The sequence below is a fragment of the Rhea americana genome, unplaced genomic scaffold, assembly GCF_003343005.1.
Source record: "Rhea americana isolate MKP2758 unplaced genomic scaffold, rheAme1 scaffold_53, whole genome shotgun sequence".
In the NCBI taxonomy this organism is placed as follows: Eukaryota; Metazoa; Chordata; class Aves; order Rheiformes; family Rheidae; genus Rhea; species Rhea americana.
The window spans coordinates 2,065,485-2,079,711 of NW_028186679.1; the positions used below are offsets into that span (position 1 = coordinate 2,065,485).

General features: G+C 37.3%; 1 protein-coding gene across 1 annotated transcript in view; it reads right to left on the reverse strand.

Annotated features, from left to right (window-relative positions):
- Window positions 1-3,790: 3,790 nt before the first annotated feature.
- The window catches only part of GPR158 (G protein-coupled receptor 158), a 203,446-nt gene continuing 193,009 nt past the window's right edge, over window positions 3,791-14,227 (reverse strand). The window contains exons 8-11 of the mRNA XM_085318308.1: window positions 12,508-12,646; window positions 8,500-8,605; window positions 6,784-6,930; window positions 3,791-6,011 (exon numbers count right to left, since the gene is read on the reverse strand). Coding sequence (XP_085174434.1) covers window positions 4,557-6,011; window positions 6,784-6,930; window positions 8,500-8,605; window positions 12,508-12,646 — 1,847 coding nt within the window. The 3' untranslated portion in view covers window positions 3,791-4,556. The remainder of the gene's footprint in view (window positions 6,012-6,783; window positions 6,931-8,499; window positions 8,606-12,507; window positions 12,647-14,227) is intronic.

Genomic DNA, 14,227 nt, shown 5'->3' on the forward strand with positions numbered 1-14,227 from the left:
TTTACTTCCTTAACCTGAAATGCTGAACACGATACCACAGCTAGTCTAAAGKAAAAAAATGGCAAAAATTATAATGACATGATTAGATCACATACGCTGGAAAATTCATTTTTAGTTATTCTGTAAGTTTAATGAGAAGTCTGCTTAGTTTGAATTTCAGAAAAATATGGCACAAAAAGTCACAGACAGCTTTCATATAAATGTGCTTTATTGCAGAGAAGTTACATTATTTACATGCTGCAACACATTACAACATAAATCTATCAAGTTTTTCATGGTGGATGCTGTAGTTTGCCAGATAACATTGTTATAAGAACCACATTATAAAGTGAAGAGACTTACAGCTTTATATACTCTACAACTTGGAGTAGCTAAAATGTTAAAAGTCAAAAGGCAGTGTTTTCTCAGGCCTGCCTGTTGTCATAAGCATGCAAAAGCCTAAGGAGAGCAAATATAAAAGTCTTGTCCGGTTTCAGGTCTATGATGCCACCAAAGCTGATGATAGGTGTGTACTGATTTATATTTTAAAGCATATAATCTTGCATAAATTATACAAGTCTAATGAGATTGGTATAAATCTAATTATTTATAAACCATGGCTTAGAAATAAAGGAGAAATGCAGCTTGCACATGCATTTAAAAGGACAACCTAGCAAATGTTTGTGACCTTAGTATTTATTATCTGTTCTCTTAACAGATCTGCTAGAAAACATTTTAATTCTAGAGTTGCACTTCTTTCGCCTGAATAATGACAATGAAACTCCAGAAAAAGACAACTAAGCAATCTAGCCAATATATGCTGGTGGAGAAAAATCTACGAAACACAGAACATCATTTATGTCTAACTTAGTATGTCTTCATTAAGCAATGTTTCTAGCAGCATCATAGTGAAGTATAATAGTTGAGTGAAGTTTGGCCCCTCATTTTCTTAAGTGCAAAATAATCTAAAGTACCAATTAAACCTGTAGCCCACATATCATTTGCTAAATAAATGAAAAAAAGCCTCATTGCTTTCTAAAGGAAAGGTCTCCAATTGTATCAGTCTTAGAATATTTGACTACAGCAAGCCTGAAGAACGATTAAAGACATTTTTTAAGAAGTGAGGGAAAGGGTCAGGATGAAAGAAAACAAAAACAAACAAGAATATAGCAGCCAGTGCCTTGCCTGGTAAATCATTCTTTTGYTTGCAGTGCAGCTGGGCTGATTTACACCAGTTTAGGAATGGACTTTYCTTTCTGTGTGTCTAATGAAAAGAAAGAAAGAGAAAAAGCAAGAAAGCGATGAAGCAAGAAAGTCAGAAAGAGAGAAAGAAGGAAGGAAAGAAGAAAAAGAAAGAAAGGAAGAAAGGAAGAAAAAGGAAGAAAGAAGGAGGAAGAAAAGAATAAGAAAGAAAATCAAAACCAGAAAGGAATTGCAGATGGATCTGTGGTGGCTCAGGCAGTCATGCATGAAGGGCTTTATCCTGCCAGTGATAGGGGACAAYGGTGCTACCTGGGTGGTTTGCTGAGGTGGTCCCCTGCCCTTGGTGACACGCATCCGTGGCTACCACAATGCAGAGACAGCGAGTCCTTGCTCAGCTCCAAGGGCGAAAAGGAGGGCAGGATGAATGAGGGTGGAGGGGGTTAGGACCTGATCCTTGTGAACATGTATCCGAAGGGCAGTGAGTATGTACAAAATATTCCCTTTCACAATTTCCCTGCAGGTGTATTCTAACATCAGCACCTGGCTCTGACAAAGCGCTGACWACTAGGTGTGAGCAGGAACAACTTGTGGTAAGGTGTCTCCCGGTCACAGCAATGCCCACCTGGTGGAGCTGCAGAGTCTCCTGGGGCATTGTCACCTTTCCAGAGTAGGGGAGGCACAAGGTGGTTGCCAGACTTAGCAGGCTGCGCACTGCTCTAGAGAGGGCTCAGTGTGCTCTGGAAGGACTCGTGAAGAGCTGTGCTCCCAGGACAGATTTATCCCATGCAGGGAAATTTATGGTTACCTTCTCTCTTAAGACCTGATCAAATCCTGCTGAAGTTGACAGAAACCTTCTTGCCAAATTCTGTAAATATTTGGAATTGGGAAGGGAAAATCTGGCACAATCACTCCAACCTTGTCTCTTTTCCATAGCATGCACARAGCTAGGTTCAGGCTGTATTTGGGATGCCACTGGCACTGTGTGTGCAAAGTGGGTGCGCAGATGTCCAAAGCACYCAATATCAGACCTGTGCAGAAGGCAAAGACCAGATCTCTTAGGCCAAAAGTACACCTTACAAGAGTGGTGGGAGAGTCATATGAGCCCAAGATAGGAAAGATCCAAGTCAGCAAGTCTCTGTGGTGCAACACAGCACCATCCAGTCTTACCAGCTTGGTCTGGGGCAGTTCAGTCACCTTAATCTGCGGCTAATGAGCTCAGATTAACAGAGTTTATGAGCAAGGCTACCATATTCAGTGAACACTGACATCTGAGCTGTTTTGTCTCCAGCTGTCTCAGGTGTTTGCATGTTCCAGGTTTGGGCTTAGGAACATCAGATCTGTCTTGACTTGATTTGTCAGGGTAGACATGCCCATACTCTCCAGTCCTTCTTAAAAGACAAGAAACATCCTCCTCATGCCCAGCTTGTTCAAGTCYCTCTGTTCACTGCATTTTATTTCAAGCCACCTTTCCTATGATGCCACAAAAATCAGTTTATACTACAGACGTGTATGTGYATGTGTGTATTAGATATGACATGTTATATATATATTAAACATATATAAATATCTATTTTTTATATATATATTATATATATATATATATACTAAACAACACATCGTATTCAGTCATCCTCACTTCCTGTTCTTCCACTGAATCCCATCACTTCTCTCAAATTGCACAAGTTCTTTAGGACTGGGACTATCTTTATTTTGGGGTACTGTGTGTACAGACAATTCTAATAAATAGTATTTTACTGGAATTAAACTTAGATGGATGAGGGAGGTATCTAGCTTTTTATTATTAGTGTTACTCCTCAGATCCTCCAAAATACCTCTTAGACACTGATTCTACCATGAGTGTTTATGCACTAAGACTCAGAGATATGAATGGACCATCTATGAATTAAGCTCATTTGCGGGATGAGGCCAGTAGCTATTACTGAAAATTAGCACTGTATAAAATATTAACTTTTACTGTAAATGCATGTATAGATAAAAACAAATCAAACGTTTTGGAGACTGGGAGAGAGATGCCATCACTTCTACTCCCACCTGTCTCTTAAAATTGCATGTATGGGGGAAAAGAAACGTTTTGGATTTCTCTCCTCATTGTGGATGTCTAAAGGCCAAATTTTGGAAGATTGCCAATGGAGATAGATGTTAAATGCTGTGTTAAATGAACTAGCTAATGTATTTCCCAGAGCTGTATATTTTCAGTAAAACAGGTCATAATTTTATGGTATATTTGTTGTCATTCTTACTTGGTTCATTTAGTAGGTTATGCTCAGTAAGAAGTACTGAACAAGATTACTATGATTAAAGTAGGAATTCCAGTTTGTCAGATGACATTTTCCAATTTTTAACAAAAAACAAAGTACGTTGTCGTAAGACTTACCAAATTATGCAGCTAAGACGACTTGATTTCTGCTATTAACAAAGTGTACGATCATTAACATGGAAGTGCAAAACAAGCAACTTACCTTGTATAAACCCCCTGAATAATACTGTACCAAACTTTAAATTTAAATAACAGAACTGAACAAAGAAATCATTATATAAATCACAGGAAAAGAAAAAAAAATCTCTCAAAGTCCAAAGGAATTTCCTCATACAAGTTATGGTTTCCATAGCCAGTGAAAGATTACTGTAATTCTATATATACAAAAAAAGCCTATAGCAGGTATTTTAAGTTGCAATAAGAAGAAAGTATCTGCAGAGTGCATAAATGTGTTGTTGTGTCACATAACATCAAAGATATTTGCAAAAATTATACAATCTGGAATGTTTTAATATGAGACACAACAATTACTTAAACATACATTAAAAAGAAAATGAGAGTAATCATATAAAATGTATTTTGGGGATGCACTGAGTTAGCAGCGCTAGCAAGATTAACTATGGAAAGTGAAAAGTCGTCATTATAATAAGCTGCTCTTTGATACTCATTTTGCCATCAGGACATTTTCTGTGCCCTACTTCTGTTGGATCTTTAAAGTCCCAAGGGCAAGTTAAAGCCAGTCGTGGGCATTCAGAAATATTTCTGTTAAGATCTGTGATGTGCACTTGTAATCATCTTTTCTTTTCTTTAAAAAGAGAAGTGACTTCACAAAGGCAGGTTTCTTTCACTGACACATTAAAYTCCTTGCATCAGGGACCACATTCTGGACACCGCAAATCACACTGTTGGCACTCAACAAATAAACAATAAGAACAATAACAATTTACTTTGCTTATTTCCTACTTAAGTGTTGTGCTGATTCTCTTGTTTTAAGTGATGCTCCTTAGGAATTTTCAGATCCTTTTGGCCTAAGTCCCCTCTGTCTTCCCTGTTGTCTTTCTTTTCAATGTTGCTACTCTCCTCAGTCCAAAACCTCTTATTTTCGAGGTGTTGCTGTTTTATTTGCACTTATAGTAGAGGTGTTTGATAAAGCTACACTTCTTTCTGCATTTGGTAAATCTGGTGTATCATACTCCCAAGGGCAGACTTCAGCTCGAGATGCTAAAGGTTGCTGCAAGTAACTACTTGGCTTATGGGAATCAGATGAAAGCACATTTCCCTCAGATGAGATTTTTTTTTTCTGTTCTGCCAACTTATTAAGGTTTTCCTTTTCTGTTGCTTTCTGGGATAGTTCCTCATACTCCCCAGCACAAACAGTGGGGGAATATCTATTAACAGTCTCACATTTCAACCCAGGGGTGACCTGAGACTTGGAATTCAACTGTTTTTTCTCATTTTCAAAAGCCTGCTGCTCTTGTGTCTTGCAAGTGGTCATCTCCAACTTCTCTGAGCTCTTTTGATTTGATTGTTGATATCCCTCAGCTGTCTTCAGCTTATGATGAGATTTCCCCTTTGGCTGGGAAGGGTGATTTTTCTCTGGTTCTGAGGAGGCAATAGACACATGTTTTTGAACTTTAGAGTCAGAAGGCACAGGACCAGGAGTTTGGTCATATATCTCCCAAGGACAAACTTCTCCTATGTCAAAATTGTCCTTGTGTAGAGACTTACCTGGGCCTGTGTCAGGATTTGCAGATGTTTGGGTAACCCTTTGTTGTTTCATAATTCCAGATTTATGGGTTTTCTTTGTTTCCTCAGAYGGGGTAGAGTTCTTCCAGTGAGAATCCTTATGTTCCCCTTTATCAGAGACTGAGTGTTTTTTGCTGGTCTCCTTGCTCTTTTGTTGAGATTTATACGATTTAGTGCTTTCTTCAAGACTTTGCGTTTTACCTGTTAGTCCTAGAGTCTTTTCCTTGGCACTTGCAATAACACTGAGGGATTTTTGTAACACAGATGTTCTTGGATGCAGAGGCTTCTTATCTGCACTTAAGTTATGTGCGCTTACTGATTTGCACACTAAAGGGACTGATTCAGTGGACACAGCCTCAACTTTTTCAGTAGCTTTTTTGATCAATTTGTTCTCACTCAAGGAATCCAGAAGTGAATTCTCAGCAGTTATAACTTCCGCGCTTTCTCTAGTTAAGCTATTAGACTCTTCTGTTTGATCCCTAACATGATCATAAGTGCTGTGGGACTTTTTTAATGAAAATACTCTGTTTTTCAAAGTCTCCTCCTTTGGCTTTACATTACTTGTGGAATCCTGTGGGTTTTTCCTCAGTGCAGCAGCGTTCTTTACAGCACTGTGCTCCACCAGGTCCTTCTCATCCCTGGAGCACTGCCTCGTGACTGTCTCGGGGATTTCTGTAATACGTCTCATTATTGACCTCCCCAAGCCCTTCTTAGAGCACCTTTTTTTCTGGAGATGTGGATTATTAGCAATCATCTTTTTTCTCTTATAGATTTCAAGCTGGGCATATAGTTTCTTCAACTCATCCTGCAAAGCAAAATGAATGGCAAAACTAGTATTCACAGAGTGAATCCAGTCAAACTAGCATCCGAATGAGTGCATTACCTATTTGATTACAAATCGTATTAAACTTCTTTCATTGTCTTTTCTAAAGTTTGAATRTGCCATTTCTCCATAAACTTGGGTCCATTTTTTTTCCCAATTTAAAAATAAATTCAACCCTAAAATCATTGCACAAAACCGTTGCCTTGCATGGCTGCATAGCATACAGCATGCAAAAGCAATTAATATGCATTCATATCGCATGTTTTAGATTTCATTGCAACACTATGCTGCAGGTTTTCCTACTGAACTCTACAGCTATGCTTTACTCTGGGAGCACACGTCAGAAAAGTTCCAGACAGAAGTGCCCTTTTATCATGTAGGATAGGAATGAAGTTTCTTTTCCTTGTTATATGTTATAAAGTGATGACAAACGACTAATCACACTGACACCAGACTGTATGCTTCAAGCTAATTCAAACAGCCTATATAAACTAATAAATAGCTTTTGCTGTGCCCTTCTCCTCTTAGCCTCCAGAATGACTTTTTCTATAATTAGCAGTGCAGATTCTCTTCACACTAGTAAATTTTTTCTAAAAGATGTTACAGGACCTGATACCACAATCATTACAAGACCTAAGCTGAACTGTTTTATTTGGTATCTGCGAAAAAAAGTTAAATGGATGTGATTCAGAGTTAACTGGTAGGAAAAAGCATAWGTTCTTGAAAATAAATGCTATTTAAAAGTTACATGTACCCGAATGTCTTCAGGATCCAAACTATGTTCACTCCATGCAGAATTGATGCTGCTGTTCAGATAGGATCCAGATCGACCTATGTCGAGCTCATCTTCATATGCTTCCGTAGCTATATCATCTCTTGGGTTATTGCTTGAGTGTGAAAACTGCAATAAGTATTCATAAAAAAGATGTTGCCATCAGTAAACTGTAAAAATCTACATCAGTAGTTTTAGGGAGACAATGATCCTTCTACGGATTTCCTGCAACTTGTGTTAACCTAAAATGCTAGCTACAGGCATCACTGGCATAAGCAGTGTCTTACAGAATATCATTATTGTATGGAAGGAACTTATTAATGATGGCTTGACTTGAAAAGGTTTAGACATTTGCATTAGAAAAATTCCTTGTACTTAATTTGATGCTTATTTAAACCTCTTTAAATTGCATTTAAATTAAACTAGTATTAAAAATACATGGGAATAGGCATTCAGCCTGTATTCCCAATTAGGCTGCTAAAACCACAAGGCTTTATTTTATATTTCGTATCTTGCAGAAAGCAATTCTTTCATTTTAGATTCTGACCCAAAACAAGGAAGATGGCAAAAACCCAAAGGAGATAAATTAGAAAGGAGACAAATTAATCTCTTTTCTAAGTTCTAGCAAATGCTTGTATCAAAAATTGGATGGAGGCTGTGTCAGCTATTTTTTAATTCATATTAACTAACTGATCCACAGTTATCGTTGCACACATAGTCATCTGGCCTCATGACTTTACATCTATCTATAAATGGACCTAAACTTTGTGAATCTTCTCTTTATCCCCTGATCAAGAGAAAATTCTGCAAGAAAAGCCTGTGTTGTGTTACACAGATAATAAACTAAAAACAGAAATGTTAATCATTGTTRTGAGTCAGCTTCAGAAAGGTTAACAAACTTTCTAGGCTGGTCTAGAACGGCATCTCTGAAAATATAATAAAGTACATGGATGTGAGAAAGAAAATAATAAAACTATTGCTAAAGACCAGAAAAATCATTAAAAACAAAACAAGGCTATTCATTGTTAAGGCTGTATCACTGTGTCCTCCTGTTGCGACTATTTAATGTATATATATTTGACAGTTATCAGCACACTGTTCTGACACAGGCAAATGATAGGAAAAGCAGCTTCACTAAATTGAGAATTGTATTAACTGAACTCTACAGCATTCTTCTTTCATGGGTAACTTTTCATCTTTAATATCCTCTTTGGTTCTTGATCTTTTGTCTCATAGAATTGGTCTTTTCAAGAGCCATTACCAAACCATTCTTTTTGTCAGGATACTGCAGAAGAAGAAAGCTCCATTCAAATCCTGTAGAGTGGCACTCAGGACAGGAGAAGCTACCTGTGGTTTTCCTACGCCAGGGAGACTGGCATATTTTAATTTCATTTCGTGAGCCTGATGGGAAACAGGCTGTAGGTCTCAAAGCTCTGTTCTGCTCCCCGCGTTCTGWCTTTCTGCCTCTTCCCTAGGAGTGCTGAGTCTGAACATCCCATGCTTCTGGCTTGCAAAGGAGTCTCCACTTTTGCTCAGGAACAATCACCCGGGATAAATCCCAACCTCCTCTCTCATGGCGAGCCCAAGCTCCTCATTACAGCTTTATTTAATGGTCCCTCCCAGTCTTCCCATGTACTCCCTCAAATATTTATCTTTCTTGGTCTTGGCAAGAGAAAAAAAGACAGGAAAATAGAATACCTTAGGGATCAGAAGCAGCCCAACAGTAACTGTCACAGTCAAGTGTGTGTGTGCGAAGAACAGCATCAGCATCCAGTCAGACTGAAGTCTTGAAGCAAGTATGAATCTGAAAATAGAATTCAGTGTTGGCAATTTATTGCCTTTTCTCCATGTAATACACTGAACATTTTTAACATTCCTTAGGATTCTTTTCATTGAAAAGCTAAATGCAACTGTTTTTGTTTTGTGCTGCTTTCATACTGGCTAGAAATTATATCCACATGCTTTACCTATATACCACAGTTTCAAAATAAGYTAAGAAGATCCGAAGCAAAACAAAATATAAAAAAAGGACCTGAAAGGATATTGCTTATTCAAGCATTCTCAGTCTACTAAGCTGTTTTATGATGGCGTAAACTGTCACAGCTTCTTTGGCTTGAACTAAGTTATGAGAGTTAACATTCATTAAAGGTCTGAATTGATGATTTTAGGTTACTAAGTAAGCTCATGTACTAAGATCATTTTCAGTGCATTTTTAAATGCAGGATGTCCATAGATCGCATGTACATTGAAGAGAGAACTGAACAGTGTGGAACACAGAAATGGCCTTGACTGCAGGAGCTCCCAGCTCAATACTGCAGGGCCTAAGAGCTTTTCAAATGCTCGTAAATGAGTGACTGAATCTCCTAAATGAAGCAATTCCTTGCTGAGCTTTCTAGAAGAGTGGTAGAACAAGCACTGCAGCTAAGCTAGCGGAGGCATGCTTGGTTTATCCGCTTTATCAAGTTCCCAAAGGCATAATTGGTAAGCAACATAATGGATGAATGGATGTACCACTGGCCTATAACTTGCAGGTTTACAAAAATCATTCAAAAAGAAATGACATTTCCAACTTATCCAAGTCCACAGATGCACATTTTGCAAAAGCTTTTGTTAACAGGAAAAGTCTGACATGAAATATTGGCTTATATGTCATAATCATACAGTCATCATTTCTTGTTTATTACCTTATAGATGCAATCCTTCATGAACACAACAAAATACTACAGATTTTTCTTTCTTAAAAAGATGTTGCTGTTAAGACATGCAGGCCCTGGCCGGAAGCTTAGCTAACTGAACAAAACACGAGAAACTGCTGAAGATGGCTTAGGACAACGCTGGATRTAACAAATAATAGAGTGAGAAGCTAACAAAAGTTACCGATAGCACCGTGATGAATGGTAGGATTTCACAGGTGGTTAAGGGGGAGTTATTCGAAGGACAGTCAAACTTTGTGGGTAACTGAAGGGAATATTTGGGACATCTGGGGAGTAGAACCTGGAAGGTTGGCAGTATCGAGGCAACTATATTATTAATAGCATTTAAGGCCATGACTACCTAGGTAAAGATATCAGAAATACCAAATTTTAGTATGGCTGTAGCTGGAGAGGAGRAACAGGACTGGACTGTCTGTGTTCATGTTTATATGGTGCCTATAGAGACATCTGTACAGGTCCGTGTGGCCAACTCCGGGTGTCGTGTGGATCTGCTAACCCTTAACAGCTGCAACTGTTAATTTTTGTGGGGGGCTTTTTATTTATGTTTTATGCACAAAACATTGGTTGATTAAGATATCCAGGCCATATCCCTGTAAGTTAAATATCATTATTTGTAATAATCATTCAGACCCAGCAGAGATGGGGTTTCCATTCAAATGAGATTATGCCTCACAAATTTGTTTTTCTCAGTCATAGGAAAGAAAAAGCAATGTACAAATTTAATGCTATATTGATCTGAAGATAATCAAGAATGCTCTGTTTCTGAAAAGGGAGTAATAATTTGACAGAAAAACAAACCACAAACACCTTAAGACATGATTTAATGCTCACATCAGTCTCCCAGGAGCTTCTTGAGTTTTCACACTGGATGGCTACCTTATGAGCACGGGTGTCTTTCAAAATTCCTGTACTTTCAACTTCGTAACAACTCAGATATGTCACATAAATATGATTCTTACATTTCATCTCTTTCAGTTACATCCAGAATTTAGAAGGGAAGACAGAAGCATAGAAACGTGAACTTCACAGAGATTGGGTTAAGAATCATATATAMAGAAATGGACATAATTTCAGAAGGGATCATCTATTTCCAACACAGGCTGTTCATTCCTATCTATAAACACTGTATTACATTTCTTCAGCAAATGAACACATATATGAGAAAAAAACAATAAGCAATACAAAACATATATATTTTGTAAAAAGAAGGATGGAAAGAATCAGTAGATCTTAGGCTGAAGGCACAATTTTATCCTTGCTAGGATAAGCGGGAAGACCTCGTCCTCCTAGGTCTGCTTGATAAGATAGGTACTGATTCCTTTTTCTGATTGTATTATATTTGCTCTAAATGAAGGCATTCAGAGAAGAAAGGGAATCTCTCCAGAATTCTGTGTTCAGTCAACTTCGTCCAGTGTAGGAACATTTCATAAAAATGTAAAAAAATCTGGATATCTACTATATAAAACCAAACAAACCACTGAGCTGATCAGATACGTAGTAAAACCAAACCTACGTAAGATGGAAGAGTCCTTTCTTTTCCTTCAATTCCTATATGCTTTTAAAATAAAACTCACAGGATTAGAGGAAAATAAAAAGTTACATTTCCCCCTTTTTCTCCTCCCTTCAATCCAASATTATTTTCATCCTGTCCTATCACTAAACTTGCACCACAAACAATACCTTCTCATGTATTGAACTTTATCTTCTATCATAGCTCAAAATATCGTTTAGGCATATTAATTAACAGGGAAAACCTTTGATAGAAAGGCTTTCTTAGTTGTTATATACAACTTATAGAACTGTAATAACTGATTTTTTTTTATCTAYTCTGTAAGTTGGGAATGAAAATAAAAAAGTTTCCATAATGTAACATTTTCCAAATCCAAATTCTTTTTTTTTAATTATTTGTTCAGTTTTTATGTTAGGAATAAAACCCCAGATTTTGAGAGCATATGGATGTGAGACAGAGGGTTAGGAGAAGGTGAAGGAAATAAAAAGTTGCAAGCCTGAAAAGTATAGTGAACTTCTTAACAATGATAGGGAAAAGAGCACCTAGAAGAAACAGCGATGAGAGATTTGCTTTGATGATGATTGTTTGGAAAAGATGATGCATCATGGAAGAAAACATGAAGGAGACAGAAAGAAATGTGAACTTGAAGAAARATCAGAAGCTGAGAAGTGGATTTGAAGACTGTCAATGGAGAGATGTTAAAAAAATCTGAGTAGATAAAGTCTGTCAGACAACAGAATGACATAAGAAGACAAAGACTGTCATAAGAAAGTCATAAGAATCTCTTTACAGCATGAACTGAGATTCATGCTATCTTGTTATTTTGGATTTTCTACAAGTAGTTCATTTTTACCRGGTTCTCCGTGGGAAAGGCAAATTTGCTAATTTGCATGTAGCTCTTATTTATTAGTTACTAATCTAATAATTTACAAGTCTGAAATGCAAAGCTCATTACAAAATTTGTAAGGAACATGTGCCTTATATAACTGTTACAGCATCATATGCATAATAGCTTTTTATGTCAGCATATAAACCACTATGCTTCATGCATGAACCAATCTTACTATACAACTTGTATCTTATCATATAACTGCACCTTGCCAATCTGTTACACACCARGAAAAGTTCACATAAACTAACACTCTTACCTGTTATTTTTCTAGAGATACAAACCAGTGAGCAGCATGTAAATGAATCAAGACAGTAGTTCTGCTACATCTAATTTATCATATATACTGAACTTTGATCCAAGTACATATCAGCTAGCTATACTGAAAAAAAAGCAATTATATGATTATCAAGTTGGCTGTACATATTCTTGAGTCCTATAGGAACAGTTTTAAGTTTAGTAACTCTTTCATTTGTAAAATTAAATATTTATGAGTCCTTGCATTATGCATCTTATCCCATTTACACTTTTAAATTGCACCGTATGAAACCTGAAAGATAAATAGTTAATTACTAGATCTACAGATCACTTGCCTAATTGTATGGAATATAGCAGAGATAATGAGCTCATTGTGAACTGCAACAGCCATATAACGTGGCTCATGAAATGCTGATGGGACTGTCCGCACTGCATAGCAGAGATAAACACCCCACAAGAGGAATAAAAATTCAGCTGTGAGAAGAACAAAAAGAAATAATTCGCAATTAGTTTTATAGGTGAAAAAGAAAGGAAATTTGAAGTACTATAGTATCTTCTGTACGTGTAAGTATGTATATAAAGACTGTATATACTCATAAATATATATATATATATGCACACACATAGGCATTCAAACACTTTTGGATATTGTCATTGTACATCACACATTTGGTTTTAATTTTTCCACACTTCTTTTCTTTCCAAATGAGGAACCTTTGCATTCATGGGTTTTCAGTTTTTCAGTTAAAAAACTTTAAGACAAAGTCTAATAATTCTTTGCTTATTTTTCAAATGAGTACTACAAAAGCTTGGCATCACTTAAAATTAACATTTTTTTTATCTGTACCTCTGCCTCTTGTCACAGAGGCAGCTACCACTGTTTTAAGACAACAGTTTAATTTCAAAGGTTTATAACTCAGATATAACAATTTATTTTAGGTGAAAAAATTCCTCTATTCATGATAGTCAATTCTGCTGGTGCCCATAATATTATGAGTCACCACTGAAGCCTAATGTAATTATAACAAATTACATATTTTACTCTGTTATGAGCAAAATAAATAAAGGAAWAAAGGAGCAGAAGTGAAGGGTCAGGATTGGCTTCAACTATCGTGTTAGAGCTAACTCATCTGCACCATGTACACAGACTTCAGATTCCAATAGACAGTCYGCTATGACACCATTTTGGTTGTTATTCAAACAAAATAATTTCAGATCCATCTTGAAAAATATCCCCTTTCCCAAAAAACTCTATTGCTTAGCCATGTGGCTGTGGGTACAGTTGGTGCCGGTGCCTCTTGCTTTGCAGTTTGAGTTGACGATGCCTGGAAGTTTTTGAGCCTGTCCACCAATGTGCAATTGCACACTGGGCTCGCCCAACACTGGTACGGCTCCAGGACACCATCAGGAGTTGACTGTGATCCCCCTGGTACTCACACATCGCTTTTGCCTTGCTGAATTCTGCAAGTAATCCACCAACCTCAGCATCCCCCATGCGCGTCAGCTATTGCGTTAGTGACCCCGCAGCACATTCGGTTCTGCTGCCAGCAAGTTCATACACTTTGGGGGAGAAAAGTAAAAYGGCAGGGATGGGATTTAACTCACCCACACCTGTTTAGAAGTCAGGTGTCTGGTGGATGCGAGTGAYCCTTTTAGCACCAAGGAACAGCAATAGCCAGTTTTGCAGGGTGGTACCATCTCACCCTAGCAGAGCTCTCTCTCCTCTTGAATACTGAAAGCACTCTGGTGAGTGCTCTCACCTAGTATCTCRATTTTAGGTGTTCTGGCAGGTGAGCTGAAACCTAGCATAACTCAAACAGCTCTTTGAGCAAAAGGAAAGTCCTTTATTAATTTCTTCTTTCTTTTTTTAACTTTAATATTTATCTTTGTCATCACATTTTAGATTATCACTGAATGTATGTAATGATAGAAATAAATTACATTTGCAGTAAAAATGCAGTCAAGGTACTGTAATGGAAAATCAGACTTCTCTTCATACTTTTTCTGCAAATACATGTTATTATGCTGTAACTAGAACAGGTAATCAGCGACATC